This window comes from Episyrphus balteatus, chromosome 3 (assembly GCF_945859705.1).
Source record: "Episyrphus balteatus chromosome 3, idEpiBalt1.1, whole genome shotgun sequence".
Lineage (NCBI taxonomy): Eukaryota > Metazoa > Arthropoda > Insecta > Diptera > Syrphidae > Episyrphus > Episyrphus balteatus.
The window spans coordinates 41,628,896-41,655,982 of NC_079136.1; the positions used below are offsets into that span (position 1 = coordinate 41,628,896).

General features: G+C 29.0%; 1 protein-coding gene across 3 annotated transcripts in view; it reads left to right on the plus strand.

Moving 5' to 3' along the window:
- LOC129915531 (uridine phosphorylase 1-like) overlaps positions 1–27,087 on the plus strand; it is a 52,989-nt gene that overhangs the window by 22,940 nt on the left and 2,962 nt on the right. For 2 of the 3 annotated variants that reach the window (XM_055995113.1, XM_055995114.1), the window contains exons 3-4: positions 13,831–13,954; positions 26,928–27,065. In XM_055995113.1, the coding sequence (XP_055851088.1) occupies positions 13,831–13,954; positions 26,928–27,065 (262 nt within the window). Of the gene's footprint in view, positions 1–5,041; positions 5,247–13,830; positions 13,955–26,927; positions 27,066–27,087 lie in introns of those variants that run through there. The other variant, XM_055995112.1, reaches the window with a different exon arrangement.

Consider the following 27,087-nt stretch of genomic DNA (forward strand, 5'->3'; position numbering starts at 1 on the left):
GGAGGCCGAATGTGGCCTCGCAATGAAACAATTGCAAATTTCAATTGTTGATAACTTTTTTATTTTTATTATTTGGATAATCATGTTGTGGCCAAGTCTATGATGGAAATAGTTGATGACAGCATAAACAGCATAATTCTCCTCTTGTTTAATGACAAGATTCACTATGTTCACCTTTGACTTCACGATAGCAAAAGCATCAATTAAAGCTCACTTGGTTGTTCCCATGTTTGCGATATCATCAGCAAATTCTATAATATTTGGACCCTAGCATGGATCTTCAGAGGAATTTCGTTTTTCTGAAAATTTATTTTTTTCTCATTAATTTATTATACCAGTGTGAATTCATTTCTAGAGAACAAAAAAATCTTTGAAAATTTAATATCTTGTCAAATATGCGTTTTCTATTTAGGTTTTTTTTTCGAGAATCAAGTTCCTAAGTGGAAAATCTGTTTCTAAATAATAATAAAAAAAAATCCTCTAATTTTTTCAGATTTTTATTTTGACACTAGATTTCGAGCCAAGAGGGTTAAAGTTTTTTCTCATTTGAAATAGGCATGTGTTGACTTATGAGGCCATTTCTTTGAATATAGACTTAAATCAAATATTTTAGATTTAAGGTACTTGTCTACTTGTTCAGTCAGGGTATGCATGTTTTTTTTAGGTTTATTAAAGCAAGCATGTTTCATTAAAACAAGCATTTGAAATAGTATGAAAAATAAAATACATCCCAAAAAGAACATGCATGCCCTGACTGAACCCCTGGTCCTAGAAAAATGATTTATACCTTTTTAAAAACGTTGTTTAATGTAGACAAGAACCTTATCAAAAATATTTAAGTAGGGTTGCCAGATATATTTTGACGAAACTATTAATCGAGATGTAAAATCCCGGACTTTCCCGGATAAATAAGGACACAAAAAAGAGTACAAAACTAGGACCAAAGGAATGCATAGTTTTATAAAAACAAAAAAAAAGCGGAACAATCTTTTCAAAATTTAACTAAAAATCACATCTTTAACCCTTGTTCCCGTAGCATTTTTTTCTTATTTTTTTCACAAAAAAATAAAAGTAAACATTTTAGCTAATATTACAAAAGTTGGAATGTAGTTACAGTAAAAAATTTAAAATTCCATTAAAATCCAGTTGCTCAAAATTTTAAACGATTTAGAGCCAATTTTTCAATCTTCTGATAAAAGGTCAGTTAAATTATTTGAAAAATAAGAAACTTTTTTTCACTTTGTGTTTCTATGTAGTTCAGGCTTAACAAAAAAAAAATTGTCAAATTCAAAAATATGTATTTAAAATAAAACGTCATTTTTATTCATGATTGTTTTTGTTTTCTTGTGTTCCACTGTATTTTTTTCAAAATTCTTTCAAAACAGCTTTGACAACTGACACAATATTTTTGTTGAGTTTATTCCTTAGAATAATTTTTATTCGTCTCTGAAAGAAGCAGATAGTTTTATTCTAAGGAATAAGCTATATCTGCTTGTTGAAAAATTGATTTTTTCTCTATCCTTAGGAATAAGTACTAAATGATTGTTTAACTGACTATTGAAAAAAGAATTGAGCAGATAATAGAAACGCCACGCTTTTAATGAACTCGATTCGTTTTTTGAATAAGGAATTAATTAAGAGTAGCATACAAAAAGTGAGATTTTTAAAGGCTTCAAAAGAGTACAATCCCGGACAATTGATAGAAACTATCCCGGACGTCCCCCACACAGCCAAAAAAGAGTACATGTCCGGGAAAACCCGGACGCATGGCAACCCTAGATTTAAGGCTATATCTAAAAAAATGGCCTCATAAGTCAACACATACCTATTTCAAATGAGAAAAAACTTTAACCCTCTTTGGGCGCCATCTAGTGTCAAAATAAAAATCAGAAAAAATTAGAGTATTTTTTTTATTATGTATTAAGAAACAGATTTTCCACTTAGGAACTTGATTCAAAAATAACGAACGCCCTAATGTACATGGGTGTGATTATGATTTCTCAAACACTTTCAAAACAACTGCAGGTTTGCCTTAGGGTTGTTTTCTCAGCCCTTTACTGTTTGCCCTTTTCATTGATGATAATTGTGACCACTTTAATTTCAAATGAATGTGTCCCGATGAAAAGTGGTACTTAATAACACCCTTATCAAAGTTATCCTGATGGAGTTTAAGTACTTGAGTGTTCTTCTCACTCACAATTTAGACTTTTTCAAACACTCTATAATAGAAAATAAAAATAATTAATTGTCAAAAAAATTTGATATGGCCTAAGCATTTCTTCAACTTTAAATTGATCTGACATCTAAATACCAAGCCTTGTAACCTAATAGAAAAGTAAAAAAAGTAGTAAAAGTTACTTCGAAACTTAAAAAAAAAACAGTTTTTTAAACGGTATTAATCTCCAAATGAAGTATGCTATTTTATTTCTTATACAAGAAAGAATTTTTTGGACATTATGCTTTAAAACTGTTGTTGTAGTTATTTTAAAAAAAAAAATATATAAAAATTTTCGAAAATTTTTTCAAAAAAAAAATGTTAAAATTCATTCACCCGTTTTTAAAAAATTAATTTAAAAAAAAACTGAGATATTTTTAAGTAACCCGAAATTTTCTGATTTTTTTGTACAAATTTTTCTGTAGAAATCGTCTTACGAGAAAGTCAGAAAGTAAGAAAATGACCTATTCCAGCTACCGTTAATGAGGGTCCAAAGCATATTTTGTTCTATATCAAAAGTAGGACCTTATATGTCACAATGCATTTATTTAAAAAAAATCAAAATCATAAGAGGCATTTTTAAGAAAAACAGCCTTTCCATTTTGGTCATTTTGCAAGTGCCATTAATTTTGGTGTGTTTTTAAATAAGAAAAAAATGATATGATTCCAAGTTTTTTTTTAAAATTATTTCTTGGTGAAAAAAAAACAACCAATGAAATATAAGTGTTAAAATAGTTATAACGCCGCAATGCATTAGAATTAAGAAAACTGAAGTATAACTAAGAGTACCCGTAAGGGCCAGTAAGTTAGTGGTAAGCAGGGTTCGGACTTCAGTTTCAAAATTTCGAAGCAAATTTGAAAAAAAAGTGAAGTAGATTTCAAAATTAAACTTTCAGAACATTTATTTACAAAAATTTATTCTAAAAAAATTATTTTTCAACAAAATTATTTTCCTTTACTTTTTTTATTATGATCTTTTCCAAAAAACCTTTCTCATCTAGTGGTTGTAACGGTGCTTTGGGGTAAAACGGTTAATTCAGCATAATCTAACAAATTTTTGATCAAAAATTCTCCAAAATCAGTCAAAATTATTTTAATAAACTTTATTTATATCTTGAATTCGAAGAATAATTGACCTCCATTCATCATTTGAGATTTCAGTTGAGCTTTATTTCTTAATTCCTCGACCAGATTTAAAATTGAAGTTAAATCCCTTTCTCTAAATTTATTATTTGAAAAATTTGAAAGTAGATCCTCAAAAAGAGAAGTAGGGAAGTAGATTTTATTTTTTTCCCAAAATCGAAGTAAATCTACTTCGATCGAAGTAAAGTCCGAACCCTGGGGTCGAATTACGGCATACGTTCGTTAACGAATGGTTGCTATGTGTCCCTATCGTTTTCTAATAATTAAATAGAGACAGAAATAGTCAAAACGTTAACGTATGATCGTAATCGTGTGCCGTAATTCGACCCCTGGTTGTAAGTAGTTGATAAATGAATCGAGATGAATTTTATAAATTTAGTGCTTCACTTGAACTTAGAGGTATGAGGTCCGACCTCCGAACCAGCAGAAAGAAATCATTGTCTTATTTAATTTTATTGAAAGCGATATTAATAAAATGTCGCATACTGTTTTTCAAAGAAAAATACAAACAACACGGTAAAGAAGTACTAAAAATAAAAATACATCGACAACAACAAAATAATAATTCTTTTACAAATATAAGTATTTTTTTCATTCATTTATTCGATGATATTTCTTTTATCTTGTTGCATATAAAAATTCAAAGAAAAAATATAAACACACACTCTTGTACAAAAATATTAGTCAGACAGCACTGAGACTAAAAGCATACAAGTCGGGCCCCTTTTTTTCCATCCAATGATAAGAGCAGCTGTCTACAAAAAGTATTAATTCATAATGAAACAAAAAAAAAAAAACCACCACACCGTGAGTCAGTTAATCAACCTTCACCTGATGTTCGTCACGCACGGCACACATTTCGCATGTTGATGGCGTGGTTTCACCATTTCACAAAATTTTACTTCTCAACCTCTTTTCGGAAAACAAAATTGTACTCACCTATGCATAACTTGCATCATCTAAAGAGTTGTTTTGCCAAATACCAGGTGGATTCAAAAGAAAAATACAAAAGATAAGGTTCAATGCACGTATTGTCATACATACGAAGCAGGGATGGAATTTTAAAAAATGGCGCCCAACTGAAAACAAAAGTATTAATAAAATGATTTTCTGACATTTTTCGAACAGAATTTGGGATCAATTTATCAAGAACTTGTGAATTTGTTTTTGTTTTAAATTTTGAAAGAGATAAGTTTCTTCATTTAATGTCTTCTAAAGAACAGGAATAGATTGGTGCCCCTATGTTTTGAGCCTACAGGGACAGGGAGTAGTTTAGTGCCCTTTCATAAAAAATCCAACCCTGTGTATGAGTGTCTATCTTTTGGAATGCAAGAGAGACGAGATACATTAAAATACAGATACATCTTCTTGCTATTCTGTCACTCAACTTCATTCATCTGAGAATTTGAGTAGATTGAAAGATTCATAAAAGCGGTCATGTTCAACTTGCCCATAGGACTTAAATAACACATAACACATAGAATCAATAAAAATTGGTTTGTAGCTTCGGTCGTTGTTGTTGGTTTGTTGTATTGTTATTTGATGTTTTGAAATTTTATAAAACCGACTTGGCTAGACCGCTTGGGCTCAGTTTTATTCGGAATTTGTATATGATCAGATCGGTCTGAAAAACGTGTGTAAATTTATTTTTTCTAACTCGAGAAACATTTTATAGATTTTCGCATTATCTTTTATTATATTTTAAAAAATCTTGATATTTTGTGAAATTTTTTTTTATTGAAAATAATATGCCACCAACTGGAATTGTTGTTGAAGAGCAAAGCTCAAGAAATCATTGCGAAACCGCTAATGGTTGCAAGTGCAAAGACAAAACCGAAGATATTACCGACTTTTGTGGTGAAGATGGATGTGTGCATAAATTGACAAGGTAGGCAAGTTTGAGGAGAAAATAAAATTAATGCAGTGTAGAACTTAAATAAATAAATTTAAAGAATTTCAAACAATAAATGAGAAACAAATTTTATAGTTGCAGATAAATGTTTAAATTTTTAACTTTATGGCAAGTTTTTTAGTTTTGGATTTCAAAAACACATCTTGTTTTGTTTTTTCCTTTTTTTTTTTAAATATTTTACCGGAAATGTAAAAAACCTTTCTCGTTTATACATTTCCTAGGAAATGTATTCAATTTGTAAAATAATTTGCAACATTTTAAAGGACAAATTTCCTAGGAAATGTATATATTTTCGAGGTGCTAAATACTATTAAAATGTGTTAGCAATTGTGAAAAAGTTTCAAAATATAATTGAGTCTGATAAAAGATCTGATTTTAATATTTTAATTGCTAAGTTTATATGTTTCGCCAGAAGTAGAGATGAGCTAAGTCGTGATTTTTCAATCACAGGTATACCTGTGACTGTGATTTTAAATTAACCGTGATTTAAATTTTTTTTAATGAAAATCCCAAAAAAAAAAAAAAAATTACACGTAGCATTATTAACGTTTTTATTTTCCAATATACACATTTCTTTACGATTTTTCACGTAGGAAGTACTAATGAAGCTCAAATACGAGTGTATTTGAAACAATGGAGCTGATTTTACGAGGAAAACTCCTGGTTTAAGCAAACAGATCCGCGATTTACCAAAGCCATCCGTGATTATACTGGGGAAAACATTATTTTGTCTAAGCGACTCTTGATTTTACGGGAGAAATTTATTATATCACGGGAAAAGTAGCGTTGAAAACCCTTATTCTAATCAGGGCAACCTGCGATTTCACAGCCAATATTTGCGGGCAAACCGTGATTCTTCTGGAGCCATACGTGATTGTGAGGGGTAAACAAAACATTAATTTTACCGAACGTGCGTGAATTCCGGTAAAAAACAATTCACATTTACACAAGAACTGTTGAAAAGTTGTTTTGGGAAAAATCACAGGTTAGAAATAATTCCAAAGCACTTTTGAAGTGAATTCCGGTCAAACCAATCCACGTTTACAGAAGAACTGTTGAAAAGCTATTTATAGTTATAGTTATAAGCTATAAAGTCAAAAGTAATTTTCAATGCATTTTCGTGAATTCCGCTTTAAATTCACGTTTCCATAAGAATTATTGCAAAAGTTATTTTGAACAAAATCACGGGTTTAAAAAAAATCCTTAACATTTGCGTGAATTCCGGTCAAAACAATTCACGTTTACAAAAGAATTATTGCAAAAGTTGTTTTGGGAAAAATCACAGGTTAAAAAAAATTGGAAAGCAAATGCGTGAATTCCAGTCAAACCAGTTCACGTTTAATAAAGAACTGTTAAAAAGTTGTTTTGGGAAAAATCACAGGTCAAAAAAAAAATCCAAAGCAATTGCGTGAATTCCAGTCAAACCAATTCACTTTTAATAAAGAATTGTTGCAATAGCTGTTTTGAAAAATCGCAGGTTATAATTTGAATTTCTAAAGCACTTGTGTAACGTGAATTATTTTACGCGGAATTCAAGAAAACGCATTGAAAATGACTTTTGACCTGTGATTTTGGAAAATTAAATTTTTGCAACAGGCCAAGTGTAAACGTGAATTATTTAACGCGGAATTCACGAAAACGCATTGAAAATGACTTTTTACTTGTGATTTTGGAAAAAATAACTTTTTACAACATTCAGTATAAAAGGGAATTGTTTTGAAAACGCAAATGCACTTTAATTAACTTTTAACAAAAAAATTTGCCTCACTTCAGTGCGAACTGTAAAGTAAAAAGTGAATATCCAATTCACGGTTAAGGTAATCACAGGTTATTTGAAGACTGTTCACAGGTAGTGATTGTGATTTGTCAATCACAGGTTAAAAATCACAGGTCGTGATTTTTTGCTCATCTCTAGCCAGAAGAACCATATGAAATAACCAAAAATATGTTTTTTTTAACAAAAACGTCTTATGTAGACTTGAAAAAGAAAATAATAAACAATTTATGCCAACACATTTTTTTGTCCGAATTTCTGGCTTCCTGTCAAAAGTTCATAAAAACTAGCACATTTGAAAAAAGCAGATTTTTCAGCCAAAAATACTTAATTTGAAATGGTTGTCATTTTATTGTATGTATGTATCTCTTATGTGTTCCAAATTTCTACGAGGTGGAGGTCTGAACTAGTTAGATGTTAACTGAACTATTTACCTTGATAGAACTATGAACTATGGGAATATGACTCTTAAATTACTGATGTCATATAAACCAAACGTGTTAAAAATTAAGATCAATCTGGTCGAATCGAATTTTTTTGGAGTGATAATGATGCATTTACTGTCCTATAGAGCCATGGCTTACTCGCAATCTACATATATACATACATACAACGAAGAAAATGGTATCATAGTAAAATATTTCACTGAAAAAAAAAACTTAAAAACAATTTACCACTTTATCTACATATTTTTCGGAATGATTTTTTGTTGAAGACGATGACTTAAAAAACAAAGAAAAGCGATGCACTTTATGTAGTTTAAAATGCCTTTTAATCATAAAACATCCTTAAATCAAAGTTTTTTTTTCAATTTTGAAGAAAGCACAAATTAAAAATAGTAAAAAAAAGAAAAATTGGCTGGATTAGAGCGTTTTTGGGCTTCGCTTTCTAATCGCTGTAACTTCGTTCAACTCACGGTTTATGCGTAATTTATTCTGAAATTTTTTTTTCCTGAATCCAATGGCATCGCTTATTGTGGGGTTTTAAGAATGTTACCCATGTTAGCAGAAAGTGCTTTCTCAAAACTGTAAGTTAAAATTTTGTTTGTGACTAAATTCTTTAACAAAGTACCAGTTTTAGCAACTGCATTTTAATTAAGTCGATATCCCATCAGATGTTCAAAATCTAATGAAAAAAAAAAAACAAAATTTACAATTAAAGTTCCACAAAAGGTGTTCCACTTTACCGACAGCCAATCATTAAGTTTGTCTGATAAATTATTATTTATGCATTTATGAAATTTAATACACCTAAAATGTGAAAAATTAAAATATCTTAAAAAAAAGGTAGGGCGTATGAGTGTTTTTTACTCAAAGTGAAAATTTCATTCGAAAATTATTTTGTTAATCGCAAAAATTCGCACCCAAATTTTTGATATTAAATTATATAATAGTCAAAGTTATCATAAATCTATGTAGCGAAGCAGAATAGTAGGGTATATTTTAACAAAGCACTTAGACTTTTTAAAAAGCAATACAAATATCTATATGTGGCAGACTCTTTTCACACTGTCATTTAATTGAACACAAAAACATTTAACATTTCCAAAACTACTTTTTAATTATTATTGAATACCTCCAATTGTATTTTTTATATCTGAAAATTTTATGTTTAAAAGCACACTCGCTCACAATCAATCTTCTAACAATACTCACCAAATCACCAAAACTTACAACAACAAAAATCCAGAAAATAAACAGCTGACTTTGAACTTGTTTTGTCACACCAAACACTTTACCATAAAAAAAAAGAAGTGCATCATTTATGAGCCCATGTATATTTACCATCCGCTTTGTAAAAAATTTAATTCAAAATTTTGAATTTTAGAAAATCGACTTTTGTCCAGCTTTTCGACCAGAATACTCCTATGTGCGATCGTTTATGTTTCTAGATATATGCTTAAAGCATTGAAGAACTATGAAATGCAAAATCCAACATGTGAAAATTTTTGAAGTGAAAACTTCTTTAGTATCGTAGTGATTTGAAACAAGATGAAACGAAAAAGCGACACGAAAAATCAATTGATTATAACTTTTTTGTTTTAATAGATAGATGAATGATATTTATACTGTAGGTAATACAATAAACTATAGTTGGACAAAATTTCAATCAACTTCATATTAAAAATCCTGAGATAACGGTGAAAATAAAATTTTTTACTAAACACGTTATATCTTTTGATCAAGAGCACATATAAATTTAACGTCGATACGCATGCCGATAATATTACCTTTCATTTGATATATCACACATAACGTTACGTGTTCTACAAGTTACACAATCTTAAATTGAAAAAACTTGAAAAGTTCATCAAAATACCTGTGGAGATCTGTTGCCGATGAACAGTCACCAGTGTAGGAAGTACCGAAATCTCAGTTTCGAAATGGGTGACTTTAAAAAATCCTTACTTTTTTTGTAGACATCATAGAAATATGATTGAAACGTCATTTAAAAGATGAAATAATAAAATTGATGATATAAAATTTATTATAGGTTGCCATTTAAAAAAATGGATTTAATGGTGTTAGAAGAGAAGAATGATTTTTTTTTTTGCTTTTTTTGAGAAAACTGATTGGGTTCAAAAAATTCTAGCTCTTTTTATAGAAGCTGTATAGACATGGTCGGTATAAATATTTCGAGCTGAGACATTAAGATTTCGGATGATATAAAATTTATTGTAAAAAATGAATTTAAAGGTGATAAAAAAAAAACAAAGTTAAATATATTCGGGTTTTTTTTTCAAGAAAAATGAGTTTTTAAGGTTTCAATTTTACCGCGTGTGAATTGCACACATGATTTTTTTTTTGTTATTAAAATGTAGTTTGAATTTTCCATAACTTTTGTGGAGTAGTAAAAAAATTAAAGCTTTAAAATTGTCATTTATTTTGTTTCACATCAAATTGTACATAACTACAACTTGAAGTTTTTTGCCATACCTAGTATCAGAAAATTTTTTTGAAATCTGAAATGAAATTGGTGTAAAAGTTTCCAAAATTAAATTTTCATTATCTGGTTATAATCCATTGAATTTTTTAAGCAAACTTCTAGCAAATCAAACAACAACTACACACAAGTTTTAAAACTGCATCAGAAAATTTCAAAACTGTTTTACCTGTAAACATTTTTTTACAACGTTTCTTTTATTTTAATAAGATCACTTTTGATTTCATCAAAATCACCTTAAGGTTTTTAGTATTTTCAGCATTTTACATAATAACCAGCTGCTATGTAAATCTTGGGTAAAAAGTGCAAATCAATTTTCAGTGAGAAGGGTATATTTCTCCTTCATTTTATTATCCTGTTTAAACATTTTTTTTTTAGTTTGGAACTAAATATTCATACAAGTTCTCTTCATTCAACACCTTAGGTTATTTATATATTTTATGTATTTATATGTATATTTCCACAAATGGTTTGCTTCAAAATCTAAAGATTTAAAAAAATGCGAACCTTAACTTAAATAGCTACCTGTAAATGCTTCCTCAACATTTTGTCTACAAAAAAATGTAATCTCTTTCTCTTGGAAAGAATATCAGGTATAAAATCTTGTGTTTTCATTTCCAAAAAAACGTATGTAGGTGTTCCGAATATAGCTATATAATTATTAGGATATGTAAGGACTCGTTATCCTATACTATAGGATAACGAGGCAGCTCAAAGTACTTATACCTTTGTATAATTTTAAGGATTTTTGCTTTAGAGATACTTGAGTTGTTTGGAAACTATCAAAAAATATATGTTTTTGAACAAAATTAGTGATAACTTTATTTTATTTTAGAAGTAAAACGCCACTGTTTTTTAACAGGTGCAATCACTTTTTGCTGAACTTTTTGTATACATTTTAAAGTTTAATTTTTCGGGCAACCATGTTGTTTAAGTTGAAAAACCCTTGAACTCTGAGAAAAAAAAAACTGAAACCACAAACACGATACCTATCTTCTCTTAAAATATTATGATACTCTATACATGCTTGTAGGTCAGACACACACAAAACCATGAATATTTTTTGATAAAATGTAAAACAACTACGTGACTTCTAAAACCGTAATTTTAAAAAGGATTCAAAAAGCTTTTATACATAAAATGTAAAGCAAAAAAAAAAAAAATGCGACCGAAATATAATATTAGAATAATGAGGTTAGAGGTATACAGTAGCCTGACTGGTTTTCCGTGGAAAAATCCTTTTTACTTTGCATCAACATTACCACATGTGTGGGTGTACTTGCGAATTTATATAGAATTACGTGTGTGTAGTAAAGACCACATACTTTTTGCCCGAGATAAAGAGGTGATGGTTCATCAAATTTCATTTTGAAGGACAGATGGTATGCATTATAATTACATAAAAGCCTCGCTGAAATGTGATGCAAACAAAAATTCATAATTTTCTTCTTTTTTTTTGTGGTCAGGAAAAAAAAAACTGCTAAATACAAAATCATCCTTATTATCTTCCATCTCATTCTAATGTAATTATAGAAACCAAATTAAAACTGCGTGGTGTTTCAATGAAAGACTCCTTTTAAAAATTTGAATTCATGAAAGAAATCTCACAGACAGAATCATCAGTTGCATATTACCTTATGCAAGTCTTGAAATCTTCATTAAGCTATGATTGTTTGTCACAGACACCATGTAGATATTGAAGTGAGCATTATACAAAACGTATAAAAGAGATTGAAAAGTAGCAGAGAAGACCTCATTAGCGTTTGAGGAGCTCTGAAAACTATGTCATCAAGATTGAGATAAAAGTTTCAATGTAAAGATGTCGATATAAAAAAATGCAGTGTATGGAATGATTAAACACAACGTAATTTTGTGGTATAACTTTAAGGAAATGAAATTTAAAATTCCATTATGATTCGACAACGTAATCACTTTGATGATAAACATGTATGCTCCATTTAGATGCTAAAACAACATCGAAAAAACTGGTGTAAAAGACAAGTGCTTCCAAACAAGACAGTGCAGCTTGCAAACATTGATATTGTAGATCAGAAAGAGTTCCTTTGGTTGCGTTTTCAGTACTAAGCAATAGATTTGGTTTCGACTTTTTAGTCCAACTTACCCACCTGAAAACGAAATAGGAGATTGTTTGCTGACAATAGCCACCAGTGAGGGAAGTACCGTAATCTCAATTTTAATTTTGACATGGTTGTCTTTAAATTTTTTTAACTTTTTTTGTAGGTATCATACAGATATGGTTGATGCTTATTTTTAAAGGTTTAATAATAAGCTTTCCATTGATATAAAATTTATTATAGGTTATCATGTAAAATCATTGACAATATGATGTGTAAAGAAACAAAAGTAAATTTATTTCGCTTTTTTCATTGATAATAATTGTAACTTGAATTAATCAAAAGAAAAACTTGAATTAATAAGAAAAAAAGTACGTACTGCATAGATAAAAAATAAATAAATAATTATAATTGCATAAGTTGATAAAAGATATCATGCACCAACCTAACCACAAAATTTCCTTTTTTCTTTTTTATGTATTTAAAGTAAATTAGGTTCGGAAAAATAAGAAGCAATACAAAAATTTTAAGAAACAGCGAAATACCGACCTTTCATTGAAATACAATATTTTACAAAAAAGGAAACCTCCCTCTAATTTGCAATGAAAAAAAACATGCTACATAGTGTTGAAAATATCTTAGTAAGATCAATGTATTTAGAAGTACCTACCAACATAATATTGAAATTGAAAAAGGAATTTTCGCATAAAATATTTACACATTCTGGCAAAAAATATCCGTCAATCGCACTCAACGTAAGGGCAAAAGAAAAAAACCGTTATATTCGAATTTTTAGTTCTTTGTAGAGAAATATCTAAAAGATAAAAAATTCAGTGGTTTAAGCCTTTCTACCGTCTTCAAATATACTGTTGTAAAGGACATCTTCCAATGAAAAAGTTACATTTTCGGATGCATTATAAAGCTTCGGTATTATTTCACCCCAAATAGAAAATTCGAAAAGCAAACGCAGCAGGGTATTTGAGCCAAAAAGGTGATCAAAATTATTTGTTAGTTTTTGTAAATAAAAAAGATTCTTAAAAAGTGTAATTAATAAATACAAAAATCACTAATCATATTTTTTTTTAATTTTTACAATAAGATATTTCAATATAAGAAAAAAATTACACATACGCCATAGTGACCAGCAGTTAGTACGCAAACAAAATACATAATTAAAAAAAATTTATAACTGATTAAACAATAACACCAATTCACCTTTAACGACAATTCAATAAATGTCAAAATTTTACATATGGGATGCAAAAATTTCAGAGCCATTAAGTAACGCAAGCGAAAATGGGTAAAGAAAAACTCTTTCAGTGCTATGAATATCAGCCTATTTTTATCAAATACGCCCTTTACTTTTTGTTTCGTTATAGCAAAAGAGGTGGGAAAAATAATTCGAAACTGAAAACTTTTCTTTGTAACAAACAACGATTGACACCACAGTACAGTACTGTGGATTGACACAATATTCGTTCTCAAGAATCCCAGCAGAAAAGTTTTCAGTTTCGAATTATTTTATAATGTTTTCATGCAAATCTGGGTCCGTTATTAAATAATATGGTCAATTTTGACCCGAGCCGAAGTCAAAAAATGTGTGCATCTTAAAATAAAAAATATTTGTATAAAATTAAAAGCTAGATATATCAAGACGTTCAAAAATTTAGTTTTAGATAAAACCAAACGATCCCATAAATTTTGTAATTTTATTTTATTGGGAGTTAAAACATTTTAATAAAAATTATCTTTCTTTTCTTTCTTCCAGATACTCCGATGGATGTGTCAAATTGAGAAATCCAAATATTGAACTTATGGACCAGGATATTTTATATCATTTGGCTTTGGGAAGTGAGAGTCATGATCTCTATGAAATGTTCCATGATGTTAAGGTTTGTACAGTCTACTATATTTTATAAAAAAATAAAACATGTTAAAAATGTCGTTAATAGTCAGTGGTAATTGTTAGAATTATCCTTTAGTTTTTTAATCAAAAAAAGTTGGTTAAATATAAGTCTTATAATAAAAAAAAAAGCACAAGGAGCACTTAACTAAGCTTGAGGATTATTTTGGCATAAAGTCACTTAAAGCCACATTTGCTATTGTTTGGTTTCATCTATTCTAAAACGTTATTCCTTATAAATCATGTAATACCGATTACGATGACAAAATACATTAAGTGGCCAGTTATTCAAGATGAAATAAAATGTTGTCAAGTAGGACTTTTCACACCGTTTCAATATTTAAATTCATTAAATTTTAAAACAAACAAATAAGCTTTTGTGGCAAAAATCCTTTTTCTGTATTGGCTTTTTTCGTACATTGATTCTCAGAATAAAAAATTCAAATTTATTTCATCGGTATTACACAACTTTTCTTGTCTCTCATGTTTCAACAAAACTCTTTTTCCTTATCCAATTTTAAAATATAAAAACCCTAAAATCAAAACACAACCAATCTTTTTTTCATTTGAATGAATCTCATAGAATATTCCAAGAGAAATTCCCTTTAAGATTTATTTATTTGTATCCTTTTTCCAATAACCAGCATCCTTTTTGAAAAAAAAACAAACCTTTTGTTTTCTTAATGTATCGGACCCTTATATCCACCCACACGTCCTGATGGTTAGGACTTTAATTTTTATTTTCGTATAATTTTTGTTCCCCTTATATAGTTGAATCAACATTTAGCTAAACGCCTCCCTTAACACCTTTTGACATTTTAAATGAGTTTTATGTTAATATCTAAAAGAGTAGACGAATTTCAAGGTTGGTATATGCTAATTTTATACATTATTTTTTTTCTTTTTTTTTAATATAAACTGGAAATGCTCGACTTAACTATAGATGGTTGAACAATAATTATTATTATTATAATTAGAGACTTGTGCCAACTGACTGATACAGATTCAAAGAACCTAGAGATTGTGCTGCGTAGTTTTTGTTTGAATAAATAAATATTTAATTTAATAATAACATTATTATATAATTGAAATGAATTTTGTGCAATGGAATTTTATTAATTTAAAACTATTTTTAACAAAATCGCTGACTGTTTGTGGATTTATTATCATTTTGTAATTCATAAAAAAAAATCACAAGAAAACAAACAAACCGTTATCTCATTATGCAAAATTAAATGTTTTCTGTGTACTTGACAAAAATCAATGACAAGCCTGATAAAGTTGTTTTATTTAATATAAACAAATTATTTAGCGCATTTTAATAACACGCGAGAGATAACACTTCATTAATTGATGATAGAAACCAAAATATTATTATTAGGAAAATTAATATCGATAACAATCATGATGTATGTTCAACATTGAATTCGCGCAATTACGTACACAACCTAGTAATTAGTGCACAACATTTTTTTTTGCTTCAATTTACTTACGTCATAACATTTTGGTGATTGTTATTGTTAATGAACAAAACTAGAAGTCAGTGGTAACAATTAGATAATCAATTAATTTGTTTTGGTTAATTGACAGAATTTTGACAAGAATTAATTTTGGGACAAAAAAGTTAAGTATTTCTTTGAAGGCATCCGAAAATAAATTAACCATGACAATTGGAACTTAATTGCTTCTTTTAAGCATGTTTAATAGCCAGGAAGACGCTTCAACTACTAACACATTCCTTTTAGTTTATAACTGATATAAGTTAGTAGTATAGCTCAAAATTCTTAAACTTGGAAATGTAAAAATAACTAAATTCTGCACTCTGGTGTTTTGATCCTCTTAGTGTTGCTTAACCACAATACTTCATTTTTCAAGTGGGCCGGATATTTATTGAATTAGAATCGGTTAGAAAAGTTGACTTGTAAGTACTTCGTTGATGATTGGCCGCTATTTCCGTGCTTGTCTAGAACGTTGATGCTGTCACATTGTTATGGAAAAGTTTTTCAATTTATTCTTGACTGTACGAAAAAATCGCGTACTTTGTCTTTTATTAAACTAATATTTTCGACATTTAACCTTGAATAACTTTTTAAGCACACATGGTATTTTTGGGGACTTTTGACTTTTAACTTTAATCGATGTTTCATTTGAGAATAAAAGACGAAATACGCGATTTTTCGTACAGTCCTTGCTCTTAACCCTAATATCTTCTAAGGGATGGCAGCTAAGTAAAGATACATTTCAAGCTTTTGTTTTTGATAAATTTTGTTTTGGAAGGACTGCTTTAAGAAAAAAACCAAAATCGTATTTATATAGAGGAGCACATTATCTAACAGTTTTTCAAAGACAACTTTTTAACCATTTAAAAGTTATATGCAAAAAAACGTTATTTTCGAAATTTTAAACATTTAAAAATCGCAATATCTTCTAAACAATTGCTCTTAGAAAAAAAGTCAAAACAGTTTTTTTTAGGGAATTACAAAAACTACAAATACTCCATATATTTTTGTTTGATAGCTTCCCCGACATTTAAAGTTGAATAACATTGACAAAATAGGCATACAAAAGAGCAATGTGTACATAACACAACCCTACTAACAATGTTGCTTCTATAATGCTTTACAGAAGCAACAATTGCATCTGTAAAGCTTTATAGAACCAAAATTTTTATCTCGGGAAGTGACTTTTGGGGACTTTTGACATTTTACTTTATTCGTCATATCAATGCTCTGTACCAATATTCAGCTCTATCATTGAATAATTATATATAGAAGTGACACCGATAGTTTCTAGCGCCACAGAATTTTATTTTTTTCGGCAATTAGATGTACTAAAAAATCCCCACAGAGAATGGGGCTTGTCTTAGAAAATTATTTTTCCAAAAATTTGTTTTTAAAAAAGGAAATTTCACTAATACAAACGTAACAAAACAAATATCAAATAAAAATAAATTGTATCGACACGTCGACATCCTATAATAGAAAAAAAAAAAATAAGGAAATTTTACTCACACATAAAATATAAAACAAATATCAAACAAAAATAAATCGTATCGACACATCGACATCCTATAAATGAAAAAATAAAATAAGGAAATTTTACTCATACATACAAAATCACACTAATATCAAACAAAAATATTGAAAAGTTAGTTGACATTATAAATGTATCCATAGTAACTCGAAACTTAAAACAAGAAATTTTTTATTAACGACGATAATTTGAACAAAATTAAATATTATTGTTGTATATCCTAGGCATGAAAGTTACCCTTATTTCAATAGTCCTATTAGCGTAGGTGACAAGGTGATTGCTCTTTAATTTTGCTCTCTGAGTTCGTATCCCCACAGAGATTGCTATTTTTTTATATTATATTTTTTTGGCAATATAATGAAATGCGTAACAATTAGCTGCGTTTTTTGCTGAATCGAATCTTAAGCATTTAATTACAACATAAATCCTTATGTGACAGTCTACACCGAAGAAAAAGTAGAGCATGAAAGTTTATGTTGAAAAAAAATTATTTAAGGTTCATTTCAGCAAATGGCCCTTAAAAAAAAAGAAAAGCGTTAAGATAAACTCAACGTAAGTCGATTTGGCTAAAACTTTTTGTTTATTTTTAATTCCAAGGAGGGAAAATTGAAATTTTTTAACGGTACCATATAGAGATGCTGCGAATAATGATTCGGCCGAATACCGAAAATTCGACCACTCTTAAACATTTAATTACTATAAGGCTAACCTACACCTGATAACTTTAATTCATGACTATATGTGCCCTTAATTATGAAAGTGGACTAAGTCACTCCTAAAAATGGCATCAAATCTAGCCTAAAAATAATTATTATTTAAAGTTTATTTGAAAGCGAAATTGTAGTAAATAAACTTCTTTATTGCTCCTCTAGCGCTTTCATAAAACAAATATAATTAAATCGTTATAAGAAAATTATTATGTAAGTTTATCTTCAAACAATGCAAAAAGTGACTTAGTCCACTTTCATAATCATGGGCACATATAAATGCTGTTGTATAAAAAATTCGTTGATAATAACAATAATTTTTAAAAATTTCCATGTTTGCCCAAAAACTATTATATATTTTTTTTTAACCAAAATCACTGGTACCGTTTTCGAGAAAATTAAACATTTCCGAAATTGGTATATGACAGGTATCGTTATTTTTGGTAAAAAAAAAAATTAGTTCTAAGAACCCCTCTGGAGAGTCTCCAAAAAATGCTTCATACCAAGTTTGATTTTAATCGGTAGATCCGTTTAGCTGTAGACAGACAGACTGACAGACAGACAAACGGAAATTCCGTGACCCACTTTTTTGCATTTTCTATTATAAGCCCTGTTCCTTTGGGAGGTGGCAAAGTACTACTAGTAGTTTACTAGCGATTTTCAATGGAACGCACTTTCAACGAATTCAATACAAATCGTATCCACTCGAGAAGAAGAGCATGAGTAGGTAGATGATAGTACTAGATTAAACAAAAAATCTACTACTAGAAAACTACCACCTCCAGTGGAACAGGGCTATAATAATCCCATATCTGATTGTTATCTCAACTTTTTTTTCTGTACGAATGCATAGCTTGACTATATATGTATATTATCATGAGTCATGACAAAATAAAAAGCATGTAAAAGCTACGTTCTTCTAGTTTTAGGATCTTAGAACCAAATATTTTATTTCAAATGGTGAAATAGAAAAATCATTGGAACTATCCAAAAACCACATTGTCTTGCATTTGCGGTAAAAATAGGCCTTTTTACCTTTTGAGTTTATTTGAACATATTATTAATAAATATCGTTTAAATTTAAGATAAAAAAAAAATATAATAAATTAAAAAAAAGAAAAGTATCCAAAAATGCGGCGAAAAGATTTTGTTTTTCAAAATTTAACATTTTATAAAAACTTTAAATTTTCATTTACAGTTGCAAATTTGAACAAAGTTCTTGTTCGCAAACATAAATCAGTTTAAGCAAATAAACGAGGTTGTTTCGTATTGTATTAAAATACTTTAAAATAATTTGAAATATGGCCATATAGACCAGTGCCGATGCCTTCAAAAACATTAAAAAGTACAAAAAAATCATAGTAGGATGAAACCCATTGGAAAAGGAGGGGAATATGATGAAAATTAAAGGAAAAATAAATTATGGGCGAGCCGAGTTCGGGAAGTGGGTGGGTTGAGTTTTTAATGGTAAAAAATGGTATATCTCGATTTCCGGCAAAACTACAAATCCTATAGAAAAAAGTTGTATGGCAAAGTTGTAGGTAATAAAAAGATCTACAACTTTTGTATCAACAATTTTTTCACATAACCTCAAAATTTATGTAAAAAATTCAAAAAACCGAGTTTTTGGTTTTTTATTTTTATCTTTTTCAAAAACAAAAATTTTTCTACGAAATTTGGTGAAAACTTACCTTATTATGTCTCAAATACACTTTAATTTATTTGATTTAAAATATTAATTTGTTCACCTTATTTTGACTTAATACCAAAAAAACACCCTAATTTTCAATCGAAAATTCACGTGTCAAAATATCAGCTTTTTTCAAAAAGTCGGTGGGTATTTCGTTCGTTAAAATGTCTATTTTCTGATGGTGTAAAAAACATTTTACATTAGTATTACTATAGAACATGTTCTAGTAAAATTAAAAAAATGAAAAAAGCTTGAATTCGAAAAAAATTTTTTATCATTGTTTACAATTTTTGGCTATTTATTCAAATTTACACTTTAATTACTCAAAAAACGTAAGATTAATCAATGTTACATGAAATCTTACGTTTTTTGAGTAATTAAAGTGTAAATTTGAATAAATAGCCAAAAATTGTAAACAATGATAAAAAATTTTTTTCGAATTCAAGCTTTTTTCATTTTTTTAATTTTACTAGAACATGTTCTATAGTAATACTAATGTAAAATGTTTTTTACACCATCAGAAAATAGACATTTTAACGAACGAAATACCCACCGACTTTTTGAAAAAAGCTGATATTTTGACACGTGAATTTTCGATTGAAAATTAGGGTGTTTTTTTGGTATTAAGTCAAAATAAGGTGAACAAATTAATATTTTAAATCAAATAAATTAAAGTGTATTTGAGACATAATAAGGTAAGTTTTCACCAAATTTCGTAGAAAAAAATTTGTTTTTGAAAAAGATAAAAATAAAAAACCAAAAACTCGGTTTTTTGAATTTTTTACATAAATTTTGAGGTTATGTGAAAAAATTGTTGATACAAAAGTTGTAGATCTTTTTATTACCTACAACTTTGCCATACAACTTTTTTCTATAGGATTTGTAGTTTTGCCGGAAATCGAGATATACCATTTTTTACCATTAAAAACTCAACCCACCCACTTCCCGAACTCGGCTCGCCCGTAATTTATTTTTCCTTTAATTTTCATCATATTCACCTCCTTTTCCAATGGGTTTCATTCTACTATGATTTTTTTTGGTTTCAAAAATTATCGACCCTGGTCTAATATTGTATGAACTTGATCCTAATCTACTCTTGCATTATGCGGTTTAAGAAAATAGTAAGTATATGCCACAGTGCATGTGGAAAACATTCAAATAATGTGAACTACTACTACTACTTTGGCCTAGATGTTATTACAAAAAGCACCCTAATCAAAATTAAATAAACACTTCTATAACTGAAGAAAATCTTCTAGTCGTTAATAAAAACAAAAAACAAAATCCTTTCAAATAATAAGAATCAAACATTCAAAAATAAAAATTCAATTCAAAATAATACAAAAATTTAAAATAAATTCAATTTCAATATTACAGAAACAAAAATAAACAAACACACTACTAGCACAAAACAAAACTAACACAAATACACCAAATATAAATAATATTATAGATGTGGTTACTAAGTAACCAAAAGTCCTTTTCAGGGATTTTTCGGCCATCAAATACACAATCCTAAAACGATTGTGGCGCCACTCCTCAAACGATTGTGGCTCCACCCCTCAAACATAGCGGACGTTTTTTCCGGTGTCACTTCTATATATAATTATTCAATGGCTCTATGCGAATTATTTCTGACTTTGCTCTTTTTTATGTCTATTTCGTCTGGACTATTAATTTATTTGAATTTTTTTATTCACAGAAGAATCGCTATTTTAACCAAAGAATACAAAAAAGTGAAAGTGATTCATTTATTCACAGAACCAGAATAAGCCCCGTGGTATCCAAGTTCTTCTAGTGGGAGTTTTCCGCAAAGTGGCTGCCAAACGCTTATGGGTTCTATTCTGCGAAATTCATTGTTCTATATTGAGTAATGTCCGATATTTAACAATGCATTGCAACGAGCAGGAAATGGTCTGGCCAAGGTTCTGTATATTCTAATCTTTTTCTGAAAACGTTTTCCTGATAGTCATCCTGCATGTTATAAGGCTTGTTGTACACATATCCTTTGAAGTTTCCTCTGTCTATTAGCGCATATACAATATGTGTGCCCTTTCAAGTTAGCGTTAGATGTCTGCTGATCCTAGGACTCTTTTTTCTCTCCACAAAAGGCAATTTTCAAAACCGTTGTCAGTTTCAATTGTTAGCTTAGGACCCGTTAAAAATGGCCGGGACTTAGTCGAGTACTTGCACTCACTCCCGCTCCAGGCATCTCCGTCTTCGGTAATAGCCATTAATATCAAATCCAATAATTTACCTGGTATTAAGATTGTAAAACTAACTGGTCAAATATTTACTTTTTATAACCACAGGAAGAGACCACCAACAAAGCTAAAAGGTCCATTCGAAGAGTTCAAGATAAACTATTAGAAAATGCCTGAACTAGTCCAGACAAATTAGACATTCAACCCAGAAATAATTCGCACAGGGCTGAAAATTTGTACAGAGCATTTAAATATCGATTAAAGTAAAATGTCAAAAGTCCCCAAAAGTCCCATGTGTGCATAAAAAGTTATTCAAGTTTTAATGTCGAAAATGTGGGTTTTTCATATATAACATTGAAACGGGATAAGCTATCAAAAAAAAGTATATGGATGACTTGTAGGTTTTGTAATTCCCTAAAAAAAATCTTATGACACTTTTTTTTCTAGGAGATACCGTTTAGAAGATATCGTGGTTTTAAAACGTGTCAAATGTCGAAAATATCGGTTTTTTGCCTATTACTCTTAAACGATGAGTCCTATCAAACAGTTGTCTTTCAAAAACTGGTAGATAATGTGTTCCTTTATATTAGGTACTACATTTTTTGTTTTTTGTTAAAGTAGTCTTTCAAAAAGAAAAAAGAATGTTTGATTTGGTCAAAATTAAAAAATTGCGAATTTGTGTACATAGCTTTTAAAATATGAGTTTTTTGACATATATTTTTAAATCGTATCATCTACTATAACGCTTTCCACAAAATAGCTGAAGATATGCTTTAGTAACACTTATAGAAATATCAGTTTTTTGTCTATTTTCGTCGTGTAGATTATGTGTTTTTTTTACATATTTCAATTATGTAAGTTTTTATCCTGTAATTTAAAAAAAAAAATTTTTATTTGGACACAAATCAAAAATATCAGTTTTTTATACTTAACTCTTCTTAAATGCAGTTTTTGAAAAATATTTTAAATGTATTTCATAGCCCATAAATTTGCTCTTTTGTATGTTTATTTTGTCTGGATTAAACTAAAAGGTTACCAATTAAAACTGCCATAACCAATACGCGTTTCCATAGAAAATATAATAATTCTAGAATAAAATTTCAAAATAATTATTTTAGAAAAATAATCATAGTAAAAATATTTTTATGAATACAAACCCTCCAAGCTCTCATGATCCATTATATATATAAAAAAATACAAAATAAAAAAAAAAAAAAAAAAAAAATCTATGCAAATTAGATTTATTAAAGCTTTTGGTTTAAAGTTTCATTTTTTTTTGTCATTTTTATTCATCGTTGAGTTATCATTTCATTTGATATTCAAACCGAACTTTCGTCTTTGTTCCCATTAATCCCATTTTTGTTTCCAAAATATAAAAACCCTCATCTCATAACCAAATCATGTTAAAAAACTTCTCCTCGTGTCCTGAATAAAGTTGAACCATGATAAATTTCCATGTACAAAACTCTGGGTATAGTTATTGTATAGAGATCTAAGGATATAAAGGGATTGTGTTTTGTATACATAGAAAAATAAATTCAAATATCTTCAGGTTACAAAAATCCACTTTAGGACAGGTGACAGGTATGTATTTAGAGACATCTGGCAATACAAGAATTTTCTGTTTAAGGTATAGATTACCTCGACATTTATTTCTGAATATCCAATATCATCATGATCCTTTTGTGTTTTTGTTTGTTGTGGTGTCCACAGGGCATTTAGAAAATAATCTAATGGAATCAAGTAAAAGTTATCGAAAATCGGTTATCCAAACTTTTCCTTAATCAATACAAGTGTACTTTTGAGGACAAACGAATGAATGACTTTTCTATAATAGCATCTGTGATGGAAATAAATCCTTGATGTGGGTAGTGTGAAACTCGAGTAGCTTTTGACATTATCGATTTAATTGATGAATAACAGAGAGAGTGTCATTCTTCAATGCTTAAGAATAAAATTCCGACTTGCTGGATGGTGGAAGAAATATAATTAAACATTATAATAGATGACTTGTCACAGCTACTTCCAGCTGATGGAATGAAGGAACAAACGATTGAGAGTACGAATTCTTCTGGTTCTGAAGCATAAATCATCAATATATTTGACAGATACAAATGGCTTCATTCGATTAAGTTCTTTTTTTCTTCAATTGAAAGGAAATTATGATGATTTCAGTGATTTTGGATGAAGATTGAAAAAAGGAGAACCCTAACTAAGTTTAAAATCTTTCAATTTGATAATTTATTTTTGTTTATTTAATAAGCTGTAAAGTTACTCCTTAACAACTCTTGAAACTCAAAATAAAATTCACATAATCGTAATAATAGTGGTTTCCTTAAGTTCTTGACCTTCTATATCAAACTTTTTCTATTCAAAACAATATAAATTCGAAATAAATATTTTTGTTATCAATAGGAAAATGTTTTGTAGATTGTTATTCGTGGTAACTGGTTAGGAAAGTTTGAGTAGGTACTTTTTGATTTGTATATCAAACCAATACAGAAGTTGTTTAAAGAAATAACAAACTATTGCGGAAATAAAGTTTTGAAATTTAGTTTTGGAATATTGTTGTTTTTATAAAAGAAGAAAAACAATGAGTTGTTGGAAAAAATCTAACAATAAGCAATTCAACTTTCAAGATCGATATCTATGAATATTATTTGATAACTTTTGTGTGATGAAAGGAACAAATATATTATTTTGATTTGAATGGATTCTTATTTTATATGTATTTTTGAGGTAAAATGGAAGGATCAAAACTTTTCTATTTCTAAATTTAAATATTAGATTCTGGTTACCAGTTCCCCATGTTACAGAATTGTATACCTACGAGTCTGTAGAATCAACTTTTTGGTATTATTTTTTTTTCGCATTTAAGTAGGGTAACCGAGTACTTGCTTAAAGATAGTACTCGGACTTTTTTTTTAAATAGAAGAGAAAATTATCTAAATTTTGGTTTGCTGAAAGTTCCTTGTAATTGTCATGTTTTTACTTGCGATATAGGTACTATATATCAAGTTATGTATTCGTACAAAAAAAAAGTTGAGATAACATTTTTCCATGACATTACGATGGTAGAGAGTGCCAAAAAAGTGGGTCCCGGAAGTCCGTCTGTCTGTCTGTCTGTCTGTAAAAGGAGCTACAGCCTTAACGGATGGACCGATTAGTGTCAAACTTGGTATGTAGCGTTATTTGGCGACTCGCCAGAAGGGTTTTTGGACCAAAAATAGCGGTACTTGTCATATACCGAATTTAGTAAATTGAAATATTTCAAAAACGGCTCTAATGATTTTGTTAAAAAAATTCAGATATTAGTTTTAAGCTAAGGTCTATCTTCTAATGAAAAAAATTTTGTTTGAAAATCATTATTAACGGTACCTGCCATAGAACCGTTTTTTTTCCAATCCGATTATCTCCGAAACTGCTTTTTCGATTTCAACGAAGAATTCGATTCTTGTGAAGAAGCATTTATATAATTTAAATATAAACCAAAAATAAAATTTTCAAAAAAATAATTTTTGGATTTTTAAAAAAATTTTGAAAAATCAAATTTTTGAAAACGGGACATTGAATTTTTTTTGAAATTTTGTTTTTAGATGTTGATTAGTGATTTCTATAAAATGGCATACCAATTTTATTTTAAAACTTTTTTTCCAAAAAATTATTTATAAAAAATTAGTTTTTTAAAAAACGGCTCTAACGATTTTGAAAATTTTTTTCTAAAAATGCATCTTAATATATTAATCAAAACTGCATACTTGTTTTTGAGGGCAATTTGATTTCACATTTTTATTTTTTTTTCCAAATTTCTATATAAAAAATCTTAAAAATTTAAGCAACTTTAACTCTAAGAGCAAGTTCGTGCGATCCAGTCGTGCATTTTATTTTTTTTTACATACAGTTGAATTATTTCGAGGCCTACAATCCTTAAATTGTTTTATATAGTTTTTTTTTCAAGATTTAGGCTTTTTAGGAATTTCAAAAAATTATCTTCTTTCACCAAACTATTAAAATTAGTCTGATGACAATTTTTTCTTAAAAATAGGGTTTCCATAAGTTCCACTCAATGTATCCCAAAAAAAAATCATCACATTTTTTTTTGATTTTAATAAGATATTAAAATTGATACAGCCGAAATCTTGTGATTTTCCTTTCTCTTCAAAAAGTATATTATTTAGAAAAGTCGCTGGCACCAAGTAAAGAATACTTAATGGCAATTCCAGCTCTCTTTAAGTATACAAAAGGATTTGAAATTCAAAACATAGAATGCATCTGATTTTTTTCTCAAAAAATTAAGAAATTGTAGTCTTATCAATGTTTCGAGCAGGAAGGTTTCGAAAATACTCATTCCCCGAAGAAAATTATACAAGTGATTATTACATAGAAAAAAAGACCAGCGGAAATCCACTTAATTTAAGATAAAAATCTCCTTATTTTTTTTTTTTTTTTTTGATAATAAGAGGATTTTCTAGTTAATTAAGTGGATTCCGCTTTATTTAAGATGGAAGTCATCTTGGCAAAATACTGCTGAAATCCGTCTAATTTTATGTGGTCTTTTTCTCCGTGTACAAATCTTTTTTTATTCAACAGGGCAGTTTCTTCACGGAAAGAGTGCCTCCATTTTAAAGCGTTAAACATGATTAGCCTGCAACAAAAAAATTGCATGCGAAGAGAATTGTTACTCTGCCCAAAAAATGTGGTGCGTTGAGGTTGTTAATTAATTTTGCTGAATGCTACTTGAATAATTTATTGAAAATCCTTGTAAATTATTTCTTATGCCCACCTTATCAAGCTAAAAGTAGAAAGATTATTAATTCACTTAGCGTGTTTTATGAAAATTCAAAACATTGTTTCCCTTAATGCTAAACGGTGTTAAAACTGTCAAGCCACTTGTCCAACAATTCAATTACAAAAAAAATTACAAAACAGAAGATTTTTTAATCATTGATTAATTTATGCACGCAATTTTCCACGCCAAACCACATGCCAACTACTTGCTTTTATCCTGAAAATCATAACAAGCCTAGCGGCTCCTCCGCGCCAAGCGAGAGGGTCCTGCATAAATAAATATAATTAGTGTGGGACAAAAGTGACAAAAGCAATGCTCTGTGCCGTGCTATGTCCTTCGTGTTTATCGTCCTCCCTCATATCGTGATCCATATACGACACGGTCATCTCTGTCCACGATATAATATGCATGATTGAGTTTTCTATAATTATTTTATTTATTAACAATTACCAGGCTAACGCGCCGCATAAAAATAAAAAACACTATACTTCGTTCGATTCTATAGATAAGTCTCTCTTTTTTTTTCAATATTTTCACAGTTCGTTTGCATGGGAGGCACCCCCCGGCGAATGGAACAATTTGCCCATTTCATTATGAAGGAAATTGATTACACACTGCCAGTTGGTACACAGTTGCAGGACATCAGTGAATTCTCCTACAGATACTCGATGTACAAAGTGAGTAATGAACTATGTGACT